Below are 26,222 nucleotides of genomic sequence, written 5' to 3' on the forward strand. Positions count from 1 at the left end.
TTTCAAAGAACCAGCTTCAAGTTTCATCGATCTTTGTTGCTTCTTTGGTCTCTGTTTCATCTATTTCTGCTCTGATCTTTATGATTTATTTGGTTCTACTAACTTAAAGTTTTACTTATTCTTCTTTCTCTAGTTGTTTTAGATGTACATTAAGTTGTTTCCTTGAGACTTTTCTTGTTTCCTGAGGTAAGATTGTATTGCAGTAAACTTGCCTCTTATGACTGCTTTTGCTGCATTCCATAGGTTTTGAATCAGTGTGCTTTCACCTTCATTTGTCTTTAGGTATTTTTTGATTTATTCAGTGATCCATTGGTTGTTTAGTAGAATATTGTTGAGCCCCGATTGTTTGTGTTTTTTTAAAATATTTTTTCCTATAGTTTATTTCTAATCTCATAGTGTTGTGATCAGAAAAGATGCTTGATATGATTGCAGTTTTCTTAAATTTTAAGGCTTGCTTTGTGGTCTAGCATGTGGTCAATCCTGGAGAATGTTCCATGTGCACTTGAAAATAATGTGTAATCTGCTGGTTTTGGATGGAATGCTCTATAAATATCAATTAGGTCCATCTGGTCTAATTTGTCATTTAAAGCCTGTGTTTTCTTATTGATTTTCTGTTTGGATGATCTGCCCATTGTTGAAAATTGGGTGCTGACTTCCCTCACTATTACTGTGTTACTGTTAATTTCTCCTTTTATGGCTGTTCTTATTTGCCTTATATATCGAGGTGCTCCTATGATGTGTGCATGTATACTTACAATTGTTAAATCTTCTTAGATTGATCCCTTGATCATTATGTAGTGTCCCTTTTTGTCTCTTGTAACAGTTTTGTTTTAAAGTCTATTTTCTCTGCTATGAATATTGATTTTCCAGCTTTCATTTGATATCCATTTACATGGAATACCTTCTTCCAACCCCTCATGTCCAGTCTGTATGTGTCCCTAGGTCTGAGGTAGGTCTTGTTTAGAAAGCATATATAAAGACATTGTTTTTTAAATCCACACAACCAGTCTATGTCTTCTGGTTGGTGCATTTAGTACATTTATATTTAGGGTAATTATTGAGATGTGTATTCTTATTGCCATTTGCTTAATATTTTGGATTTGTTTTTGTTGGTCTTTTGTTTCTTCTCTTCTTCTTTTGTTCTCATCTCTTGTGGTTTGATTACCATCTTTATTTTGTGTTTGCATTGCTTTTTCTTTTGTGTGTGTATATCTTTTGTAGCTTTGGGGTTTCCTATTCCCATGAGGTTTTGATATAATAGTTTGAATGTGTAGAACCTCTGTCCATAGTTCTTCAGGCACTCTGTATATAAAATCTAATCCCTTCAATCTATTTGTTACTTCCACCGTATAATCGTAAGGGATTTGATTTAGGTCATACCTGAATGATCTAATGGTTTTCCCCACTTTCTTCAATTTAAGTTTGAATTTTGCAATAAGGAGTTCATGATCTGAGCCACAGTCAGCACCCAGTCTTGTTTTTGCTGACTGTATAGAGCTTCTCCATCTTTGGCTCCAAAGAATATAATCAATCTGATTTCAGTATTGACTGTCTGGTGAAGTCCAATGATAAAGTCATCTCTTGCTATGACCAGTGCTTTCTCTTGGCAAAATTATGTTAGCCTTTTCCCTGCTTCATTTTGTACTCCAAGGCCAAACTTGCCTGTTACTCCAGGTATTTCTTGATTTCTTACTTTTGTATTCTAGTCCCCTATGATGAAAAGGACATCTTTTTTTCTTTGGTTAGTTCTAGAAGGTCTTATAGGTAATCATAGAACTGTTCAACATGGAAACAGTCAGATTTCCAAAGAATAGCAAGGAGAGATAAGAAAGCCTTCCTCAGTGGTCCATGCAAAGAAATAGAGGAAAACAATAGAATGGGAAAGACTAGAGATCTCTTCAAGAAAATTAGAGATACCAAGGGAATATTTCATGTACAGATGGGCACAATAAAGGGCAGAAACTATATGGACCTAATAGAAGCAGAAGATATTAAGAACAGGTGGCAAGAATACACTGAAGAACTATACAAAAAAGATCTTCATGACCCAGATAACTATGATGGTGTGATTACTCACCTAGAGCCAGACATCCTGGAATGCAAGCAAGTGGGCCTTAGGAAGCATCACTACAATCAAAGCTACTGGAGGTGATGGAATTCCAGTTGAACTATTTAAAACCCTCAAAGATGATGCTGGGAAAGTGCTACACTTAATATGCCAGCAAATTTGGAAAACTCAGCAGTGGTCACAGGACTGGAAAAGGTCAATTTTCCTTCCAATCCCAAAGAAAGGTAATGCCAAAGAATGTTCCAACTACCATACAAATGTACTCTTCTCACACACTAGCAAAGTAATGCTCAAAATTCTCCAAGCTAGGGTTCAACAGTATGTGAGATGAGAACTTCCAGATGTTGAAGCTGGATTTAGAAAAGACAGAGGAACCAGAGATCAAATTGCCAACATCATTTGGACCATAGACAAAGCAAGAGAGTTCCAGAAAAACATCTACTTCTGCTTTATTGATTATACGAAAGCCTTTGACTGTGTGAATCACGACAAACTGTAGAAAATTCTTCAAGAGGTGGGAATACAGACCATTTTACCTGCCTCCTGAGAAATTTGTATGCCAGTCAAGAAGCAACAGTTAAAATGAGACATGGAACAACAGACTGGTTCCAAATTGAGGAAGGAGTATTTTGAGGCTGTATATTATCATCCTGCTTACTTAACTTGTATGTAGAGTGCATCCTGCGAAATACTGGGCTGGATGAAGCACACCTTGGAATTAAAATTGCTGGGAGAAATATCAATAACCTCAGATATGCAGATGACACCAATCTCATGGTAGAAAGCAAGAGGAACTAAAGAGCCTCTTGATGAAAATGAAAGAGGAGCATGAAAAAAGCTGGCTTAAAACTCAACATTCAAAAACAAACATCATGTCATCTGGTCCTATCACTTTATGGCAAATAGGAAACAATGGAAACAGTGAGAGGCTTTATTTTCTTGGGCTCCAAAATCACTGCAGATGGTGACTGCAGCGATGAAATTGAAAGATGCTTGCTCCTTTGAAGAAAAGCTATGACAAACCTAGACAGCATATTAAAAAGCAAAGACATTACTTCCAACAAAGGTCCATCTAGTCAAAGCTATGGTTTTCCCATTAGTCATATATGGATGTGAGAGTTGGACCATAAAGAAAGCATGAGTGCCAAAAAATTGATGCTTTTGAGCTGTGGCACTGTAGAAGACTCTTGAGAGTCCCTTGGACTACAAGAAGATCAAACCAGTCATATGTAAAGGGAATCAGCCCTGAATATTCATCAGAAAGACTGATGCTGAAGCTGAAGCACCAATACTTTGACCACTTGATGAGAAGAGCTGACTCAATGGAAAAGACCTTGATCCTGGAAAAGATTGAAGACAGGAAGAGGAGGGGACAACAGAGGATGAGATGGTTGGATGGCATCATCAACTCGATGGACATGAGTTTGAGCATGTTCTGGGAGGTGCTGAAGGACAAGGAAGCCTGGTGTGCTGCAGTCTGTGGAGTCACAAAGAATTGGACATGACAGAGTGAACTGTGCTGAACTGAATGTGTAGAATTGTTTTTCCTTAGAATTGCTATTCTCTTTTCTGCCTAGAGGAGTCCTTTAGCATTTGTTGTAAAATTGGTCTGGTGATGCTGAGTTCTCTTAGCTTTTAGTTATGTGTAAAGCTTTTTATGTCTCCATCAAATCTGAATGAGATTCTCACTGGGTCGAGTTTTCTTGGTTATATATTCTTCCCTTTCACACCTTTACATATATCACGGCACTCCTTTCAGCTTGCATTGTTTCTGCTGAGAAATTATCTGATGGCCTTCTGGGAGTTTTCTTGTGAGTTATTTTTCATTTTCCCTTGTTACTTTTAATATTTTTTTTTTGGTCTTAGTTTCTGTCAATTTGATTGGTATGTGTCAATATGTTTCTCCTTTTGTTTATCCTGTGTGGGATTCTCTGTGCTTGCTGGACTTGGTTGACTGCTTCCTTTTCCATATTAGGGAAGTTTTCAGCTATCATGACTTCAAATATTTTCTCATGTCCTCTGTCTTTCTCCTTCTGGGACCCCTATAATGTGAATGTTTGTGCATTTAATGTTGTCCCAGAGGTCTCTTAAGCTATCTTCATTTCTTTTCATTCTTTTTTCTTTATTCTGGTCTTCAGTGTGATTTCCACCATTCTTTCTTCCAGGTCACTTATCTGCTCATTTGTCTCAGTTATTCTGCTATTGATTCCTTCTAGTATATGTTTCATTTCAGTTATTGTATTGTTCATCTCTGTTTGTTCTTTAGTTCTTCTAGGTCTCTGTTACCCTTTTCTTGCATCTTCTCAGTCTTTGCCTCCATTCTTTTTCTGAGATCCTGGATCATGTTCACTATAATTCTGAAAAAAAAAAAAATTTTTTTTTTACAAGTTTGCCTATCTCCACTTCATTTAGTTGTTCTTTTTTTCTGGGGATTTTATCTTGTTCCTTCATCTAGGACATAATCCTCTGCATTTGCATTTTGTCTAACTTTCTGTGATTGTTGCTTTAATTTTGCAGGCTCTAGGATTGTAGCTCTTTTTGCTTCTTCTATCTCTCTCTTCATTTTCTTATAAGGGCAGTAGTCCTTCTGGGTTATGACCTCATTTAACCTTAATTACCTCATTAAGGGTCATATCTCCAGATACAATTACATTCAAACTTAGGATTTAGGCTTATGATTTTGGGGGTCAAAATTCAGGGTACAATAAGTGGGAGACTTGGAAGAAAGAACTCAAAAGATGGAAGGGAAATGTTAAGTATTTTATGCTTACATTAGATTTCTTAGACATCAACTGTGGAGGGCAAAGAAGTTATAATCTTTGTGTAATAAGTTAGTAACTGTACAACTTTTTTTTTACACTGTGTGTTATTTGCCTTCTCTTTGGTATGATAGAAAAAGTCTCTATACTATTTATTTTTGGGCTTTTAGGTGAGCCTGAATTTAAATACATTGGGAATATGCATGGCAATGAAGCTGTCGGACGGGAGCTGCTCATTTTTCTGGCCCAGTACCTGTGCAATGAGTACCAAAAAGGGAATGAGACAATTGTCCAGCTGATCCATAACACCAGAATCCACATCATGCCTTCCCTGAACCCTGATGGCTTTGAAAAGGCAGCATCTCAGGTGGGTATGGGTCAGATCACAGCAGAGCATGAATTTTTTTTTTTTAAGGTTTGTACATATATACTTATAGACAAGGAATATATGCTCACATGAAGCTTACAGAGAGTGCAGGGCTGAGTATAAGTGAAATGGTATTCGGTTTCTGGGTAATAAAAAAGTTCAGAAGGTAAGGAATGATGGGTGAGGGTTTTGTCCACAGAAATTCCAAGTGAGAAAATTTATAAGTCAATATTTAATTGTTTGGTTATTGTTGTTAAATGAATCATGTTTATTCATTCATGTTTGTCACTAGGTTACTTTCTTTCTAAAAATCCAGAAGATTGACAGCTATCTACTCCCATGTATTGAAGAGTGAGGACATTGATGTTTCTAAATGAGATGATATCATATTGTCATCTACTGAAATCAAGAAATAAGGATATTTGGCTAGATAATATTTTATGGATGCTTAATCCTATTCTTATCTATTGATATGCATGATCCATAAAGTAAAAAAGAAACAAATAAACAGAACAAAACCTTCCTAACATAAATAAAAAAACTAATTTAGTAAATTTTAACTGTTAGGGAAAATGAGTAGTAATTACATTTTCATAATTAAGTGTTTGGACAGGGATGCAGGACATTTTATTTGTTGTTTCCTACAGTTTGAAATAATTTTTGTGTTTAATGGGAACGTATTGAAGCATATATTTAGTATGTTGATCTATAGCTAAGAATTTGTTTTGTACATTAAAAATAAAAGATCCAATTACCGTTTGACCTTGTAAAAAACCCAAACAGTAAATTTCTATAAGTACAATGTTGATATAATTTCTAAAGTTATGAAGAGAAAAATTCTAGTATATTCTAGTACATAGAGAATTAAATTATTGACTGTTTTAAACTGATATTCAGGAATATCAGGATGGACAAAAAACTGTCATTGCTATTTTTTGTCTCATAGATTTCAATTCCTCACAGTCTAAGCTATCTGAACTTACAAGACTTTAAGAATATGGACATTATCTCTGTATTAGAGATTTAGTGTTAATAGTAAAACAAAAAATGGAATATAAATAAATATTCTAGAAATTTATTAAGTTTCTGGATTATATCATTAGCGAAATGAAGTGTTTAGAATTAAGCAGAAAATTTTCAATTTACAAAGTTGAAACAGAAGTTACAGAGCTCACACTTTTTCATTAAGACTATAAGAGAGAGGTAATATGTAAATAATTCACATTAAACTCATTTTAAGTGCCCAACCTTCTTTAGTAATTTATTCTTTCAAATATTTGTAAGTAGATTGCTGTGGTTTTCAGACAGTGAGCATTTTACTTAAACCAAGTAAAGAGTAGTGTGCTGTGAGACATGCCATCTACATTAATAGCTAACATATATGCAGTTTGTGAGACGTGCCATCTACATTAGTAGCTAACATATATGCAGTTTGATGTTGAATATCTTGTATATATAATTAACATTTAAAATATTGTTCATTGAGAATGTTTTGAAAATATCCATAAAAAATGCTTTAAACCTGATACTTTCATGTGTGTATCAGTTAGATAATGAAGTGCCACTGTAGGAGGATACTGTTGAAATGAATAGTCTTAAAAATTATTTTAAAAGCCATTAATGAAGACTTTAAATAAATAACTGATGATTTTCCTCTGATTTTTTTCCAGCTTGGTGAGCTGAAGGACTGGTTCGTGGGTCGAAGCAATGCCCAGGGAATAGATCTGAACCGGAACTTTCCAGACCTGGACAGAATAGTTTATGTTAATGAGAAAGAAGGTGGTCCAAATAATCATCTATTGAAAAATCTGAAGAAAATTGTGGATCAAAACACAAAGGTAGAGAACATGTATGGTTTTCTTGGGTTCTGTTCCTCCAGTCTGAGGAAATACATCTACTATCTTCATAACAATGAAGGATGCAGAAGTGTCATGAATGCCTCTATGGGATACTTCCCCGTGGCTGTGAAAGTCAAGGCTGGGAGCCTGGGGCCTGGAAACTAGTCCTGCGACTAGAATTGGTCATGAATTTATGACATTGAATGTAACAGTAGGGGCAGGAGGGAGGAACCCAGTTGTTTAGAAAGCATTTTTGGCCTATTTAGGGGCCCTTTATCAGCACATTTGATTTGCTTCTCCTACAGGATTTTACACTGTTGACATTTTCTTCTTTTCCAGAACTTTCTCCTGCTTTGCACAACTCTACTTTCTTCTACCTCTTCTAGTACCTTTTAAATCACTTCTGAGTTTCTTTCCCTGCTTTTTCTGCCTTGGCTTAAACACTGGCCTTTAGGGTCCCATCTGCTACCCTTATTTCTCTCCCTGGGTTTCTATCCTCTTCTGTACCTTCAGTATGTTGTTGATCATACAGATTCTCCCAGATCTCTTTACTTACTCACTCAGTCCCTTTATGTGGTGACATCTAGGGCCTCAAGCTTAGCATGGCCAGAAATAAATCTTTTCCTAAGAAAACACTATTCTCTCATTTACTCGATCATTAAGACCTTGAATTTTCTGTCTGTCACTACTCCCCACACATGTTACCAGGTCTTGATGACACTCTCAGCCTCTCTCTCCTCTGAAAACTCAGGCCCTATGGTCTTCTGTCCTCATGAGGAAGGTAGCCGCCATCCTTGTTTTGGGGTCAGCCTCTTCCAACTCCTTTTAGTCTTCTCAAATTCCTCCAGAGTGATCTTCATACAGAAATAAATGCTCTATTGCTTAAAATCTCTAAACTTGTCAGGTCTCCATTGCTCCAAAGAATAAAGTAAAAACTCAAAATGTGAAACCACTGTGATAGTTTAGTGTGAAGATTCTGGAGGCAGCCACCTTGGTTCAAATGTTGGTTCTGTTCTTGCTGTATGAGTTTTGCAAAGTTATTTAACAACTGTGTGCTTCTTTATCTTCATTTGAAATATGGAGATGATTGTAGTATCTATTACATAGAGTGGTTGTGAGGATTAAGTGAGTTAGTACATATAAAGTGCTTGAGGCCAGGATCTAGAATTCTTACTACTGTGTCGGCATTGTTTCTCAGTGCTTTATTATGGACCACAGGGTCAAATGGACACACACACACCCACTAAACACTGAGTTTGAAGCTTATACTGTTTGAACACTGTTTTTAGTTCCATGTAGGGGAGGTGAGCCCATTATGGAGGAATGGTGAGGACTGCTGGTCCCTCTGCCTCTTGTGTCTTTCCTGGCATTTCCACTCTTACTTATCAACTTCTTCTACTACCTTTCCAAGTGAGAGATTGGAAAGAACAGTGTCTCCATTTTATTATAGTTCCAGGACCATTCAAATTTCCCTTGGCCCCTAGCAGCTGCCAGCTCAGCCACTCCTTAATCTGGCTTTGATATGCCATGTACTTCTTAAGTGTACCATCTTCTAATAACTTTATATCTTTATATGTGTGCTTATTCCAGCTGTTCACAGTCCTTTTCACTTTCCTTCCATATCACCTCCTCTGTGAAGCCTTTCTCTGCTCTTCCAGACATTCTGTTAAGCCTGCCTTTATGTTCTTTATATATACTTCCAGCCTGGTGCTTATAGTTATGTAGAACTTTGTATATGTCATATTACTCTTTGTTTATACAGCTGTTTTTCTTTTTGATTTTAGATTTCAGTCCCTTGATTACAGGAATTAGAATTCCTATTTGAATCTAACATATAGTAGGCTTGAAGCCTATTATGAATGAGTTCAATCCAGCCTGCCAAGAAGATCACAACATCTGAAAACCAGCTGCTGGAGCTCCAGACATGCACTCAGCACATGGCTGAGACACTTGTTAGAAGATCCAGGAGAAAGGGAGTCTCAGATTATTGGTCTAAAATTCTTAAAATTTTCCTGTCTATATTTAGAATTCATCCCAGAAACCTGGGCTGAGTCTATAAATGGGGATTAGTCTGTGAAAGGGCTGTCTGGGGCCAAGGATTTTGGCAGAACTTGATAAATGGGTGACTTAAACACACTTGCTTCTGAGTCACAGATCTTCATTTTTTCTGCTCCTAAACCACCTTTCCTGGGAGAAGGGAGGGCTAGAAAAGAAAAGGGCAGGGGTAATCAGAAGGGAAAAGAGGATAGTCCTGTGTGATGTGGCATAAGACAGAAATGAAAAATTGTTCTGAAAGCTTAGTGTGGCTATCTTCCCAAATTTTCCCCATTGCCCATGCTGTCTGTTATAACTAAGAAATGAGAGCATCTCCTTCTGTGAGAGCACCAAAATCACAACTAGCTGTTGAATGACCATCAATAGGAGGACACTGGAACCCACCACAAAAAGATACTCCACATCTAAAGACAAAGAAGAGACCACAGAGAAATGATAGGAGGGGTGCAATCATGATAAAATCAAATTCCATACTTGCTGGTGGGTGACCTGCAAACTGGAGAACAATAATACCAAAGAAGTTCTCTCACTGTTGTGAAGATTCTGAACCCCACATCAGGCTTCCCTGGCTGGGGATCCAAGAAAGGGACTAGGAATTCCCAAGGAACTTGACCTTGAGGGCCAGTATGATTTGACTATAGGACTTCTACAGGACTGGGGGAAACAGAGAATCCAGTCTTGGAGGGCACAAACAAAAATCTTGTGTACACCAAGACCCAGAGGAAAGGAACAGTGACTCCACAGAAGACTGAACCAAAATGAAGGGTTTCCTGTTGGGGCGTGAGTCAGCAGGGGCTCACCACAGGGACTGGGACACTGGAAGCAGTAGTCTGGGATGGTCATCCTTGATGAAAGCCCTCTTGGAGGTCACCATTAACTCTACCATAGAGCCCATAGACCCCAGGGCTGGGTTGCTCAGGGCCAAACAACTACCAGGGAGGGAGTGCAACCACATCTATAAGCAGATAATTGGATTAAAGCTTTACTGAGCCTGCCCACCAGAGCAAGGTCCAGTTTTTCCCACTAGCAGTTCCTCCCATCAGGAAGCATACACAAGCCTTTTAGCCTCTTACATCAGAGGGCATACAGAAGAAGCAAGAAGAACCACAGTCCCATAGCAGCTAAAACAAAAACCACATTACAGAAAGCTAATAGGATAGAAAAGGAAGAGGAACGAGAGATCAAATTGCCAACATCCTCTGGATCATCAAAAAACCAAGAGTTCCAGAAAAACATCTATTTCTGCTTTATTGACTACGCCAAAGCCTTTGACTGTGTGGATCACAATAAACTGTGGAAAATTCTGAAAGAGATGGGAATACCAGATCACCTGACCTGCCTCTTGAGAAACCTATATGCAGGTCAGGAAGCAACAGTTAGAACTGGACATGGAACAACAGACTGGTTCCAAATAGGAAAAGGAGTACATCAAGGCTGTATATTGTCACCCTGCTTATTTAACTTCTATGCAGAGAACAGCATGAGAAATGTCTGGAAGAAGCACAGGCTGGAATCAAGATTGCCAGGAGAAATATCAATAACCTCAGATATGCAGATGACACCACCCTTATGGCAGAAAGTGAAGAGGAACCAAAAAGCCTCTTGATGAAAGTGAAAGAGGACAGTGAAAAAGTTGGCTTAAAGCTCAACATTCAGAAAACGAAGATCATGGCATCAGGTCCCATCACTTCATGGGAAATAGATGGGGAAACAGTGGAAACAGTGTCAGACTGTTTTTTTGGCTCCAAAATCACTGGAGATGGTGACTGCAGCCATGAAATTAAAAGACGCTTACTCATTGGAAGGAAAGGTATGACCAACCTAGATAGCGTATTGAAAAGCAGAGGCATTACTTTGCCAACAAAGGTCTGTCTAGTCAAGGCTATGGTTTTCCCAGTGGTGTATGGATGTGAGAGTTGGACTTTGAAGAAAGCTAAGCACCGAATAATTGATGCTTTTGAACTGTGGTGTTGGAGAAGACTCTTGAGAGTCCCTTGGACGGCAAGGAGATCCAACCAGTCCATTCTGAAGGAGATCAGCCCTGGGATTTCTTTGGAGGGAATGATGCTAAAGCTGAAACTCCAGTACTTAGGCCATGCGAAGAGTTGACTCATTGGAAAAGACTCTTGATGCTGGGAGGGATTGGGGGCAGGAGGAGAAGGGGACAACAGAGGATAAGATGGCTGGATGGCATCACTGAGTCGATGGATGTGAGTCTGAGTGAACTCTGGGAGTTGGTGATGAACAGGGAGGCCTGGCGTGCTGTGATTCATGGGGGTCACAAAGAGTCGGACACGACTGATCAACTGAACTGAACTGAACCGAATCATGATGAAAAAGCGGAAAGTTATGTCCCAGATGAAGGGACAAGATAAAACCCCAGAAAAACAACTAAATGAAGTGGGGACAGGCAACCTTCCAGAAAAACAATTCAGAGTAATGAATAGTGAAGATGATCTAGGATCTTGAGAAAACAATGGAGAAGATGTGAAGGAATCAATAGCAGAATAACTGAGGCAGAAAGATAAATGACCTGGAGGACAGAATGGTGGAAATCACTGCCACAGAACAGAATATAGAAAAAAGAATGAAAAGAAATCAAGACAGCCTGAGAGACCTCTGGGACAATATTAAATGCAGCAATATTTGCATTATAGAAGTCCCAGAAGGAGAAGAGAGAGAGAAAGGTCCTGAGAAGATATTTGAAGACAATAATAACTGAAAACTTCCCTACCGTAGAAAAGAAAGTAGTCAACGAAGTCCAGGAAACACAGAGTCCCAGGCAGGATAAACCCATGGAGGAACACATCAAAGCACATAGTGATCAAATTGACAAAAATTAAAGACAAAGATAAAATATTGAAAGCAACAAAGGAAAAACAACAAATAACATAAAGGAACTCACATCAGGCTGATTTCTCAACAGAAACTCTACAAGCCAGAGGGAATGGCATGATACATTTAAAGTGATGAAAGGGAAGCTCCTACAACCAAGAATACTCTACCCAGCAAAACTCTGCTTCAGAGTTGATGGAGAAATCAAAAGCTTTCCAGACAAGCAAAGGTTAAGAGAATTAGGCACCACCAGACCAGCTTGAAAACAAATGCTAAAGGAACTTCTTTAGGCAGGAAACACAAGAGAAGGAAAAGACCTACAGAGAATAAACCCCAAACAATTAGTAAAATGGTAAAAGTATCATGCATATTAATAATTACTTTAAATGTAAATGGGTTAAATGCATCAATCAAAAAACATAGATTGACTGGGTGGATGAAAACATGTGCATGTATGCACTTCCACTTACCACATCACTCTACTTGACCCCCAACTTGTATGTAATTATTTCACATTGTTAAGTTAATCATGTTACTATTATGGGCTGCAATTGTAATTATCTTTTACTCTTTGTCTATTACTTATGAAAACTGATAAACATCTTATAGTATTGTGTAGGAAAAAAGAAACTAAGCAACGAGAAAAATAATTCTTGTTACCAATCATGGAACAAGCATGAAATAAACTCATGTTGACAGGCTATTAGATTAACAGTTTTAGTGAAAATACTGTCATTTTCAACCAACACTACTATCCTTTTCCCCAATGGAACCTATATAATATTTCTATAAGCTTTATATTAGATATTTTCATATATCTAGTTTAAGCAATATTTTAAAAAAGATGCATGTCATGAAACTTAAAAAAATTAGAGCTTTTATTTTAAAAAGTCTCAATGCCAATACTTTTCCTGGGCATTATAAAGGTAATAAAAAGAGAAATATATGAAAGTTAAGTTTTGAACTCTTTTCAGGAAGAGAAGCAAGATTTGTTTACATTTTACTAAATCTTCAGTAAATCTGCTTAAATCATGGATGATATTGCCCATGTCTGCCTCATCTCCTTTTTCCATCCTTGTCAGCACTTTCACAGCATCATCTTTTAGGATTTGAAATAGCTCAAATGTAGGTATGTAGGTACTGTGTTTATATATATCTATAGATATAGGTAGGTATAGACATACATACCTATAGATATAATTAATTTATAATGTTATTTAATTTGAAGCATACAACACATTGATTTGATATTTGTATATATTGTGAGATGATTGGATAATAAGTCTAGTTAACATTTATCAGCATACATAGTTACATTTTTTTTCTTGTTTGTGATGAGAACTTTTAAGATATTTTCTCTTAGCAACTTTCAAGTATACAATACAGTATTGTTATTATTTTTGAATATAATTTATTTATTTTAATTTGATGTTAATTACTTTACAATATTGTATTGATTTTGCTATACATCAACATGAATCTGCCACAGGTATACACGTGTTCCCCATCCTGAACCCCCCTCCCTCCTCCCTCCCCGTACCATCCCTCTGGGTCGTCCTAGTGCACCAGCCCCAAGCATCCAGTATCATGCATCGAACCTGGACTGGCGATTCGTTTCATATATATTATATATGTTTCAGTGCCATTCTCCCAAATCTATTAACTATATTAACTATAGTCTCCATGCTATACATTACATGTCTAGGATTTATTTTATAATCCAAAGTTTGTAATTTGCCTCTGGCAACCATCAGTCTCTTCTCTGTATCATTAGAAAGTGAAAGTTGCTTACTTGTGTCTCACTATTTGCAACCCCATGGACTATACAGCCCATGGAATTCTCCAGGTCAGAATACTGGAGTGGGTAGACTTTCCTTTCCCCAGGGGATTGTCTCAACCCAGGGATTGAATCCAGATCTCCTACATTGCAGGCAGATTCTTTACCAGCTGAACCACAAAGGAGGCCCAAGAATACTGCAGTTGGTAGCCTATCCCTTCTCCAGCAAATCTTCCCTACCCAGGAATTGAACCATGGTCTCCTGCATTGCAGGCGGATTCTTTGCCATCTGAGCTATGAGGGAAGATGCTGTATCATTAGTGTGGTTTAAAATCTATAGAGTTATAGGAATGAAGGATTAAAAAGGCAGATTCCTTATTTACAATAGGCAAGATATGGAAGCAACAGATGACTAGATAAAGAAGCACACACACATACACACATAATGGAAAGCTACTCAGCCATAAAAAAGAGTAAAATGTTGCCATTTACAACAACATGGATGGATATGGAGGGTATTAAGTGGACTAAATCAGACATAGATAGATAAATACTGTATGGTATCGCCTATATGTGAAATCTAAAATATAAAACAGAGTAGTGAATATAACAAAAAAGAAGCAGACTCACAGATATAGAGAACTAGTGGTTACAGTGGGGAGGGGGAAAGGGAAGATCTAGATGGGGGTTGGGGATTAAGTGGGTCAAACTACCATGAATAAAATAAATAAGCTGCAAGGACATATTGTACATCACAGGGAATATAGCCAGTATTTTGTAATAACTATAAATGGAATATAACCTTTAAAAATTGAAAATCACTATGCTGTATACCTGAAACTCCTGTAATGTACATCAGTTCAGTTCAGTTCAGTTCAGTTCAGTTGATCAGTCGTGTCCGAATCTTTGCGACCCCATGAATCACAGCACACCAGGCCTCCCTGTCCATAAACAACTCCTGGAGTTCACTCAGACTCACGTCCATCGAGTCAGTGATGCCATCCAGCCATCTCATGCTCGGTCGTCCCCTTCTCCTCCTGCCCCCAATCCCTCCCAGCATCAGAGTCTTTTCCAATGAGTCAACTCTTCGCATGAGGTGGTCAAAGTACTGGAGTTTCCGCTTTAGCATCATTCCTTCCAAAGAAATCCCAGGGCTGATCTCCTTCAGAATGGACTGGTTGGATCTCCTTGCCGTCCTAGGGACTCTCAAGAGTCTTCTCCAACACCACAGTTCAAATGCATCAGTTCTTTGGCGCTCAGCCTTCTTCACAGTCCAACTCTCACATCCATACATGATCACAGGAAAAACCATAGCCTTGACTAGACGGACCTTAGTTTGCAAAGTAATATCTCTGCTTTTGAATATGCTATCTAGGTTGGTCATAACTTTCATTCCAAGGAGTAAGCGTCTTTTAATTTCATGGTTGCAGTCACCATCTGCAGTGATTTTGGAGCCCCCCAAAATAAAGTCTGACACTGTTTCCACTGTTTCCCCATCTATTTCCCATGAAGTGATGGGACCAGATGCCATGATCTTCATTTTCTGAATGTTGAGCTTTAAATCAACTTTTTCACTCTCCTCTTTCACTTTCATCAAGAGGCTTTTTAGTTCCTCTCCAGTCTAGCGTTTCTCATGAGTTGTACATCAACTATATGTCAATTAAAAAAATTCAGATTCCTGTGAATGCTGAATCAGGAAGTCTGGGGTGTATATGCAATGGGGTTGAGTGATGGAAAGGAACATACATTTTTACCAAGTCCTCCAGATGATCTCTTTGCTCTTCTGAACCTCTCTGAGCACAGGATCATTCTGTTCCCTGGAGTTCTTCCTGCTGAATCATTTCTCATCTGCTCTCGAGGTCTTCAGTCTGGTTATGTCCACCATTGTCTGGGCTCAGTATATGGGCCTTGGCTTGAATCCAAACAATGATTACATCAAATAATTATATTAAATACTTGTCTTTAGTGGCTAGAGTTGTGAAGAATATAGAATAAACATGGCTTTTATATATTTAAGAGCCAAGCTATATAATTATAGAGCATAACATTTGAACTATACTTATAATCTCTCAATGAAAGTTTAAAAAATAGGTTATATTTGGCTCTAGATTCTGTTAAGGACTGGCTTAACCAGCCCCATTTAGGGGTGCTCCAAAGCCACCTCTATGGGTTAGTTAAATATGTGATTACAGTACTGAGGATATTTCAGCATTTAGTCAGCCTAAAAGACTCTATAATAGTCAAAGAGAAATTAAGTTTAACTGATAAAATTGTGGAGTTTGTTTGTTTTTGAACATTTAGTAACATGAACAGTGTATGCAATATATGTAAGAAATAGTCTCTGTATAGGAACTAACAGTAGGCAAAAATCCAATAGTCAAATACTACTTTGTGTACTCAGGTCTGTATTATTTTTTCTTTTCCTCTTTTTAAAAAGCAGGTTTATTAATATATGATTTACATACCATAGAACTCACCCATGTGAAGTATACAATCCAGTGGTTTTTAGATATTCTGTCCCTAAGAACAATGTGAACCACATCTCCAGTGGGGGTGGGGTGGAGTGAGGAATTCAAATCAAAAGGTAATTGGGATTTTGAGAGTCTTCCTAGTTGCTGTTAAAAACACATCACATGAAAGTGTCAAGCTTTTGGCTCAGATTAATTCTTTGGTGTAGATTTCTTTCCGCCTTTGTTTTGCTTCCAAGGTAAGAGGGGCTGTGAATCTTTCAAAAGACCACAGGAATTCCTAAAACTTTTGCTGTTGTTTTAAAATTTGAGATGATCATCCCAAAGTACATTATTTGGTGGTAAAATCTGAAAAAGACCAGATTTAATTTTTTTATAGGAAAAATGTTGAAGTGGTTGAAGGGAATTGGAGAAATAGTATACAAAACTTGGAAAGAAAATCTACCACTTTTCTTGAGTTGAACCACCATAACGAAGAACCACGTTCGGCTTAGCTATTTTCTTTTCCCCTTGTCTTATCATTATTATTAACAAGTTCAGATGGAGATGTACCCATATTTGTAAATGATTTGTATGCTGTCATACAAAGAAAGAAAACTGGTAGCTTTTAAATAGAACTTTTAAGGAAATAGAAATATTTTTTATTATAAGTCTGAGAAAGATAGAGATGGGGAATGCTCCTCTTTTCTTTTTTCTATGAAAACAATCACAGAGTGCTTGGAATATGACAAGATTTCAGTTGTTATTGTTCTTACCTTTTATGTCTTTTCTGTCAAGTGACCCACCAATGAATGCCACATTTAGAATCCTTTTAACCTCTAATCTTTAATACAGCTTGCTCCTGAGACGAAGGCTGTCATTCATTGGATTATGGATATTCCTTTTGTGCTCTCTGCCAATCTTCATGGAGGAGACCTTGTGGCCAATTATCCATATGATGAGACGCGGAGTGGTAGGTGTTCTTCCTGTTTCTCTAATTAATTCAAGGTTTACAATTACCTTACAAGGGTTTATTGAATGATTTCTATGATATTCTTTTAAGGAACTGATTGTTCAGTGATTTTGCCTATATAAATACATCTGTTGAACTGGAATATCCTCTGTTTCATGTGGCACTGCCATATATCTGGCAAAAAAAGACTGTAATTAAAAAAAATTTTAAATGAAGAGAAACGTAATCACTTAGGTAAGAGAAAGGGAAAAAACAGAAGTTGAACTTGGGTAACTCTTGGATTCTGGTAAATGGAGGAATAATGGATCTATGTAGCTTTATGTACAAGACAGCTTAAAACTGAAGGCAAACTTTTAGAACTCCATCGGGGGCCCATGAATATCTCTGCGTGTGTCTTATTATGCATTCACACTTCTACAATTGGAAGTGTTTCTTGGTGGTGTCAGGGAGAAGAAGTGATGCTTTGATTTTATTTAACTAGTTTTAGCTGCACTCAATATGCCAGCAAATTTGGAAAACTCAGCAGTGGCCACAAAACTGGAAAAGGTCAGCTTTCATTGCAATCCCAAAGAAAGGCAATGACAAAGAATGCTCAAACTACTGCACAGTTGCACTCATCTCACATGCTAGTAAAGTAATGCTCAAAATTCTCCAACTCAGGCTTCAGCACTACGTGAACCGTGAACTTCCAGATGTTCAAGCTGGTTTTAGAAAAGGCAGAGGAACCAGAGATCAAATTACCATCATCCGCTGGATCATGGGAAAAGCAAGAGAATTCCAGAAAAACATCTATTTCTGCTTTATTGACTATGCAAAAGCCTTTGACTGTGTGGATCACAATAAACTGTGGAAAATTCTGAAAGAAATGGGAATATCAGACCACCTGACTTACCTCTTGAGAAATCTGTATGCAGGTCAGGAAGCAACAGTTAGAACTGGACATGGAACAACAGACTGGTTCCAAATAGGAAAAGGAGTACGTCAAGGCTGTATATTGTCACCCTGCTTATTTAACTTCTATGCAGAGTACATCATGAGAAACGCTGGACTGGAATAAACACAAGCTGGAATCAAGATTGCCAGGAGAAATATCAATAACCTCAGATATGCAGATGACACCAGTCTTATGGCAGAAAGTGAGGAGGAACTAAAAAGCCTCTTGATGAAAGTGAAAGAGGAGAGTGAAAAAGTTGGCTTAAAGCTCAACATTCAGAAAACGAAGATCATGGCATCAGGTCCCATCACTTCATGGAAAATAGATGGGGAAACAGGGGAAACAGTATCAGACTTTATTTTGTTGGGCTCCCAAATCACTGCAGATGGTGACTGCAGCCATGAAATTAAAAGACGCTTACTCCTTGGAATGAAAGTTATGACCAACCTAGATAGCATATTCAAAAGCAGAGATATTACTTTGCTGACTAAGGTCCGTCTAGTCAAGGCTATGGTTTTTCCAGTAGTCATGTATGGATGTGAGAGTTGGACTGTGAAGAAGGCTGAACACCGAAGATTTGATGTGTTTGAACTGTGGTGTTGGAGAAGACTCTTGAGAGTCCTTTGGACTGCAAGGAGATCCAACCAGTCCATTCTGAAGGAGATCAACCCTGGGATTTCTTTGGAAGGAATGATGCTAAAGCTGAAACTCCAGTACTTTGGCCACATCATGCGAAGAGTTGACTCAGTGGAAAAGACTCTGATGGTGGGAGGGATTGGGGGCAGGAGGAGAAGGGGACAACAGAGGATGAGATGGCTGCATGGCATCACTGACTCGATGAATGTGAATCTGAGTCAACTCCAGGAGTTGGTGATGGACAGGGAGGCCTGGTGTGCTGCGATTCATGGGGTCGCAAAGAGTTGGACACTACTGAGCGACTGGACTGAACTGAACTAGTTATAGCTAATCTTTAGACACAGAAAACTTTAGCCAGATAGATATTCTCGGCTTAATTTTTGTTGTTTCAAGAAATTACCTACTTTGAATCAATTTTCAGGAGACTTTGAAGAGTTAGGTCTTTGTAATACAGGATATTGTTGTTGTTCAGCCTCTAAGTCATGTCTGATTCTTTGTGACCCTGTGGACTGCAGCATGCCAGGCTTCCCTGTCCTTCACTGTTTCCAGGGAGTTTGCTCAAATTCATATCCATTGAGTTAGAGATACCATCCAACCATCATCCTGTGTCATCCCCTACTCCTCCTGGCCTCAGTCTTTCTCAGCACCAGAGTCTTTTCTAGTGAGTCAGCTCTTCGCATCAGGTAGCCAAAGTATTGGAGCTTCAGCTTCAGCATCAGTGTTTCCAATGAATATTTAGTGTTGATTTCCTTTAGGATTCACTGGGTTGACCTTCTTGCTGTCCAAGGAACTCTTGAGAGTCTTCTCCAGAACCACAATTTGAAAGCACCAACACAGGAAACTTGAAATTTAGACTTAATGGTTTGTCAATAGCTGGGAAATTTAAAGACTGGCATATTTGATAATACAGAATAAGAATACTGTGTACCAAAATAGATGTTATTTATTTCAGTAGTAGGAGGTTTTTAAAAACTGTAAATTCAGATACTGAAAAATTTGTGTGACAGTGGTTCACAGTGCCTAGTGGATTTGTACAGGTGCAATTTATAAAATAAAAATTTTAACAATGAAAATCTCCTTACTGTCTTCCCAAGTCCAATTTACTATGTGCTTATCTCTTTTCTTGTGAAGCTTTCAATTCACTAGAAGAAAGTACATTCTACTCAATTTTTACTTTGCAGTGTCAGCAGTGGACCTTATGAAACCTGAAAGAAAACTAAGTGTAATTGTTGAGTACTTAAGCCTTCACTCCTTTCCCATAGTGATGTAGCTAAAAATACATCAGCAGGAGATCAACACTAAATCAATCTTCAGAAAACATGCAGTACTAGTTGGTTTGTGTCAGTTTCTTTAGTGTTGTGGCTTTATTTTCCAGGTAGTGCTCACGAATACAGCGTCTGCCCAGATGACGACATCTTCCAAAGCTTAGCTCGGGCATACTCATCCTTCAACCCCCCGATGTCGGACCCAGATCGGCCCCCATGTCGCAAGAATGATGATGACAGCAGCTTTGTAGAAGGAACGACCAATGGCGCTGCATGGTACAGCGTGCCTGGAGGTGAGTTTCCCTTTCACTCTTCATGTGAATAGTGACTTTAAAAAAATAATTACCATTTATATTTAGCTTTTGAACTGTGGTGTGGGAGAAGACTCTTGAGAGTCTCTTGGATTCCAAGGAGATCCAACCAGTCAACCCTAAAGGAAATCAGTCTTGAATACTTATTAGAAGGACTGATGCTGAAGCTGAAACTCCAATAATTTGGCCACGTGATGAGAAAAACCGACTCATTGGAAAAGACCCCGATGCTGGGAAAGATTGAAGGCAGGAGGAGAAGGGAACGACAGAGGATGAGATGGTTGAATTTGAGGTGTAGAAGAGATGTAGGAAAGGAACTGAAGATATCCACTGGGAAAATTCAAGTTGAACACTGTTAATTACCCTAGTTTTCAAATTCTGGCCTTAGGGAACAAGATACCATCATGATTATATGTTAGTCACACTTTGCCATATGTAAATGTATATTTTAGAGGGCTGGCTTTGGCCTTTAGCATATCTTGGTTCATATACCTTTTGTTTTTATTTAATAAGTTCCACTTCATATAGGATGTTTATTTTGTATTCATTAATGCAGTAAGTACTATTATCAGTTCAGGAAGCACTACACATTTTATTGAGTCTGGACATGGAAAAACTCACCTCAGCACAGCTGGAGGAAGCAGTTCTAGACATCAAGGCAGCTCTTATGGCTCTCTGTTCGAATATAAACTTTGAAGAGCTCTCACTTTTCTGGCTACCTAGATCACTCACAGTTCTTTAGTATCACCTTTACCAAGGATAAAGAGTGAAATTTAAAGATACCATTTTTTTTCCTCAGCCTAAGAACAATTTTCCGTGGCCCACCTGAAAAGAAAAGTGAAAAGAGAATTAGGACAGTAGCAGTAGTGGCTAATTATAGGACTTGGTTTGTTTAATATGCTTTTTTTTTTTTTTTTGGTTGAATTATGCCCTGATAAATATATTCTTTCAGATATTTTTCTTTCTTATATGTGTTTATCTTGTTTTATTTAAAATTGAGGTAGTTGATGTAAAATATTATGTAAGTCACAGGTGTACAACATAGTGATTCAGAATTTTTAAAGGTTGTCCTCAATTTCTTTGTGTTCAATTGCTCAGTTATATCTAACTATGTGTGACACCATGGACTGTAGGCTGCCAGGCTCTTCTATCCATATGATTTTTTCAGGCAGGGATATTGGAGTGGGTCGCCATATAAAATATTGGCTATCTCCCCTATGCTATATATCCTTGTAGCTTATTTATTTTATATGTAATAATTTGTACCTCTGCTGCACTCAATAAGTTAAATAATGACGGTGACAATATACAGCCTTGATGTACTCCTTTTCCTATTTGGAACCAGTCTGTCGTCCCATGTCCAGTTCTAATTGTTGCTTCCTGACCAGCATATAGGTTTCTCAAGAGGCAGGTCAGGTGGTCTGATATTCCCATCTCTCTCAGAATTTTCCACAGTTTATTGTGATCCACACAGTCAAAGGCTTTTGCATAGTCAATAAAGCAGAAATAGATGTTTTTCTAGAACTCTCTTGGTTTTTTGATGATCCAGTGGATGTTGGCAATTTGATCTCTGGTTTCTCTGCAATTTCAAAAATCAGCTTGAACATCTGGAAGTTCACGGTTCATGTATTACTGAAGCCTGGGTTGGAGAATTCTGAGCAATGATGCAGAGCACATCATGAGACATGCTGGACTGGAATCAAGATTGCCAGGAGAAATATCAATAACCTCATATATGCAGATAATACCACCCTTATGGCAGAAAGTGAAGAGGGACTAAAAAGCCTTTTGATGAAAGTGAAAGAGGAGAGTGAAAAAGTTGGCTTAAAGCTCAACATTCAGAAAATGAAGATCATGGCATCTGGTCCCATCACTTCATGGGAAATAGATGGTGAAACAGTGGAAGGGGTGTCAAACTTTATTTTTGGGGGCTCCACAATCACTGCAGATGGTGACTGCAGCCATGAAATTAAAAGACGCTTGGAAGAAAAGTTATAGCATATTGAACCTAGATAGCATATTGAAAAGCAGAGACATTACTTTGCCAACAAAGGTCCATCTAGTCAAGGCTATGGTTTTTCCAGTGGTCATGTATGGATGTGAGTTGGACTGTGAAGAAATCTGAGTGCTGAAGAATTGATGCTTTTGAACTGTGGTGTTGGAGAAGACTCTTGAGAGTCCCTTGGACTGCAAGGAGATCCAAGCAGTCCATTCCGAAGGAGATAAGCCCTGGGATTTCTTTGCAGGGAATGATGCTGAAGCTGAAACTCCAGTACTTTGGCCACCTCATGCGAAGAGTTGACTCATTGGAAAAGTCTTTGATGCTGGGAGGGATTGGGGGTAGGAGGAGAAGGGGATGACAGAGGATGAGATGGCTGGATGACATCACGGACTCGATGGACGTGAGTCTGAGTGAACTCCGGGAGTTGTTTATGGACAGGGAGGCCTGGCGTGCTGCGATTCATGGGGTCGCAAAGAGTCAGACACCACTGAGAGACTGAACTGAACTGAACTGAACTGCACTTAATATGCCAGCAAATTTGGAAAACTCAGCAGTGGCCACAGGACTGGAAAAGGTCAGTTTTCATTGCAATCCCAAAGAAAGGCAATCAAAGAATGCTCAAACTACCACACAATTGCACTCATCTCACACGCTAGTAAAGTAATTCTCAAAATTCTCCATGCCAGGCTTCAGCAATATGTGAACCGTGAACTTCCAGATGTTCAAGCTAGTTTTTGAAAAGGCAGAGGAACCAGAGATGAAATTGCCAACATCTTCTAGATCATGGAAAAAGCAAGAGAGTTCCAGAAAAACATCTATTTCTGCTTTATTGACTATGCCAAAGCCTTTGACTGTGTGGATCACAATAAACTCTGGAAAATTCTGAAAGAGATGGGAATATCAGACCATCTGACCTGCCTCTTAAGAAACCTATGTGCAGGTCAGGAAGGAACAGTTAGAACTGGACATGGAACAACAGACTGGATCCAATTTGGGAAAGGAGTACGTCAGGCTGTGTATTGTCACCCTGCTTATTTGACTTATATGTAGAGTACACCATGAGAAACTCTGGGCTGGAAGAAGCACAAGCAGGAATCAAGATTGCTGGGAGAAATATCAATAACCTCAGATATGCAGATGGCACCACCCTTATGGCAGAACGTGAAGAGGAACTAAAAAGCCTCTTGATGAAAGTGAAAGAGGAGAGTGAAAAAGTTGGCTTAAAGCTCAACATTCAGAAAATGAAGATCATGGCATCCGGTCCCATCACTTCATGGGAAATAGATGAGGAGACAGTGAAAACAGTGTCAGACTTTGTTTTTTTTTTGAGGCTCCAATATCACTGCAGATGGTGATTGCAGTATGAAATTAAAAGACGTTTACTCCTTGGAAGAAAAGTTATGACCAACCTAGATAGCATATTGAAAAGCAGAGACATTACTTTGCCAACAAAGGTCCATCTAGGCAAGGCTATGGTTTTTCCAGTGGTCATGTATGGATGTGAGAGTTGGACTGTGAAGAAAGCTGATTACTGAAGAATTGATGCTTTTGAACTGTGGTGTTGGAGAAGACTCTTGAGAGTCCCTTGGACTGCAAGGAGGACCAACCAGTCCATTCTGAAGGAGATCAGTCCTGGGGTTTCTTTGGAAGGAATGATGCTAAAGCTGAAACTCCAGTACTTTGACCACCTCATGCAAAGTGTTTCCTCATTGGAAAAGACTGACGCTGGGAGGGATTGGGGGCCAGAGGAAAAGGGGATGACAAAGGATGAGATGGCTAGATGGCATTACCGACTTGATGGACGTGAGTTTGAGCAAACTCCGGGAGTTGGTTTTGGACAGGGAGGCCTGGCGTGCTGTGTTTCATGAGGTCGCGAAGAGTCAGACATGACTGAGCGACTGAACTGAACTGAATTTCCTACCCCTATCTTTTCCCTCCCCTCCTTGCTCTCCCCACTGGTAACCACTAGTTAGTTCTCTTTATCTGTGAATTTTTTTTTTATCTTTTTCTTGTTGTTATATTCACTGCTTTATTTTTTAGATCCCATGTATAAGGGATATACAGTATTTATCTTTCTCTGTATGACTTATTTCACTAGGCATAATACCCTCCAAGTCCATCCACGTTATTGCAAATGGCAAAATTTCATTCTTTTTTATGGCTGAGTGGTGTTCCATTGTGTGTATATACCACATCTTCATCCACTCATCTGTTGATGGACACTTAGGTTGCCTTCATATCCTGTCAAGTGTAAATAATGCTCTTTGAATGTTGGGGTGTATGTATATTTTTGAATTAGTGTTTTTTTCTCTTTTTGGATGTATGTCAGGCTATATGGTATTTCTATTCTTAGTTTGTTCAGAAAGCTTTATGCTGTTTTCTGTAGTATCTGTACCCATTTGCATTTCCTACAACAATGTTGGAGGGTTCTTCTCTTCATTCTTGTCCACTGATGTTATTTGTGTTCTTTTTGAAGATAGCCATTCTGACATGTGTGAGGTGATATCTCATTGTGGTTTTCATTTGCATTTTTCTGCTGACTAATGTTGAACATCTTTTCATGTGCCTGTAGGCCATCTGTGTATCTTCTTTGGAAAAATGACTATTCAGGTCTTTGGCCCATTATTTAATCAAGTTTTTTTTTTTTTTAATTTATCTTGAGTTGTATGAATTCGTTACATATTTTAAATATTAGCTCCTTATCCAATATATGATTTGGAAATACTTTGTCTCATTCCTTAAACTGCCTTTTCATTTTGTTGACTGTATCTTTTGCTGTGCAGAAGCTTTCAGTTTGATGCAGTCCCACTTATTAATTTTTGCTTTTGTTACTTGTATTAAGTTGGTGCAAACAAAACTGTTTCAGACTGTGAATTTTAAATTATTATAATTAGGCTCAAATACATGTTTATAAGTCAAAATAGGAACCATTACAATCAACACATTTTTGCCAACAAGAAATGTTTGTTTATTCCTATAACATAAAAATCCATGCTTTGGTATTCAGCAAACTCTAGGAAAGCTTTTTCTGTCTCTTGCTGGTTGTGGAAGCATTTTCTTTGTAAAACGTTATTGAGATTGATAGTTTACGGTGTTTGGTGCCAAGTTTGTGGTCTCCGAAGGAGAAGATTTAACTCTGGGACCAACACAGTCTCAGTCACTCAGAACTTTGTGCAGCAACATTTTATATACAGTGATAGGACAGAGAAAGCTTCTGACATAGAAGCTTCTGACATCAGAAAGGGGTAGAAAGAGTATCCAACTCACTGGTTGAAGCAGAGCATTATATACTTTTCAACTGGCTGCTGAGAATAGATAAAAAGAATACCTCAAGGTTGTAAAAGTTCTACCAGACCCTCTCCCAAGGCATGCATCCTGAGATAACTTCAGTACAAGATTAGCCAGAAGGAATAAGTTCCTGGCAACATATTTATGGACGATATATATTGTCACTGAGAAACAGTTTCCCAGACAAGATTTGTTACAATTATAATCATTAACACAGAGCCTAAGGAAAACATAATGGGTGTCTAAGAAAAGCATTTTCTCTGAGTAAAATGTATGGCTGCTGTATATTCATTAGCTCCAGATCTAAAGAAAAGCCAGTTCTTTTGGGCAAGAAACATTGTTGCACAAGGTTAAAGGAAAGCATGAGTGAGAATGTTCACCTTCTTCTTAAAGGGCCCTGGACTGCCTATCAACCTGCCTAAGTTAACTCTTTCAAGATGCTTGAAGAAGTGGTAGATGGTTGGGAAAAAGTCAGATGAATATGGTGGTTGAGGCCAAACTTCATAGCCCAATTCATTCAACTTTTGAAGCATTTGTTGTATGATGTGTGGTTGGGTATTGTCATATAGAAGTATTGGGCCCTTTCCATTGACCAATGGCAGATGTAGGAATTGCAGTTTTTGGTGTATCTCATTGATTTGCTGAGCATACTTCTCAGATGTAATGG

The 26,222-nt window shown here is 38.4% G+C and overlaps 1 protein-coding gene across 1 annotated transcript in view; it reads left to right on the top strand.

Annotated features, from left to right (window-relative positions):
* Nucleotides 1–26,222, top strand: part of CPE (carboxypeptidase E) — a 149,251-nt gene that overhangs the window by 97,692 nt on the left and 25,337 nt on the right. The window contains exons 2-5 of the mRNA XM_052654910.1: nucleotides 4,998–5,194; nucleotides 6,865–7,032; nucleotides 17,002–17,119; nucleotides 20,065–20,247. Coding sequence (XP_052510870.1) covers nucleotides 4,998–5,194; nucleotides 6,865–7,032; nucleotides 17,002–17,119; nucleotides 20,065–20,247 — 666 coding nt within the window. The remainder of the gene's footprint in view (nucleotides 1–4,997; nucleotides 5,195–6,864; nucleotides 7,033–17,001; nucleotides 17,120–20,064; nucleotides 20,248–26,222) is intronic.

Source organism: Budorcas taxicolor, chromosome 17 (genome assembly GCF_023091745.1).
Source record: "Budorcas taxicolor isolate Tak-1 chromosome 17, Takin1.1, whole genome shotgun sequence".
Lineage (NCBI taxonomy): Eukaryota > Metazoa > Chordata > Mammalia > Artiodactyla > Bovidae > Budorcas > Budorcas taxicolor.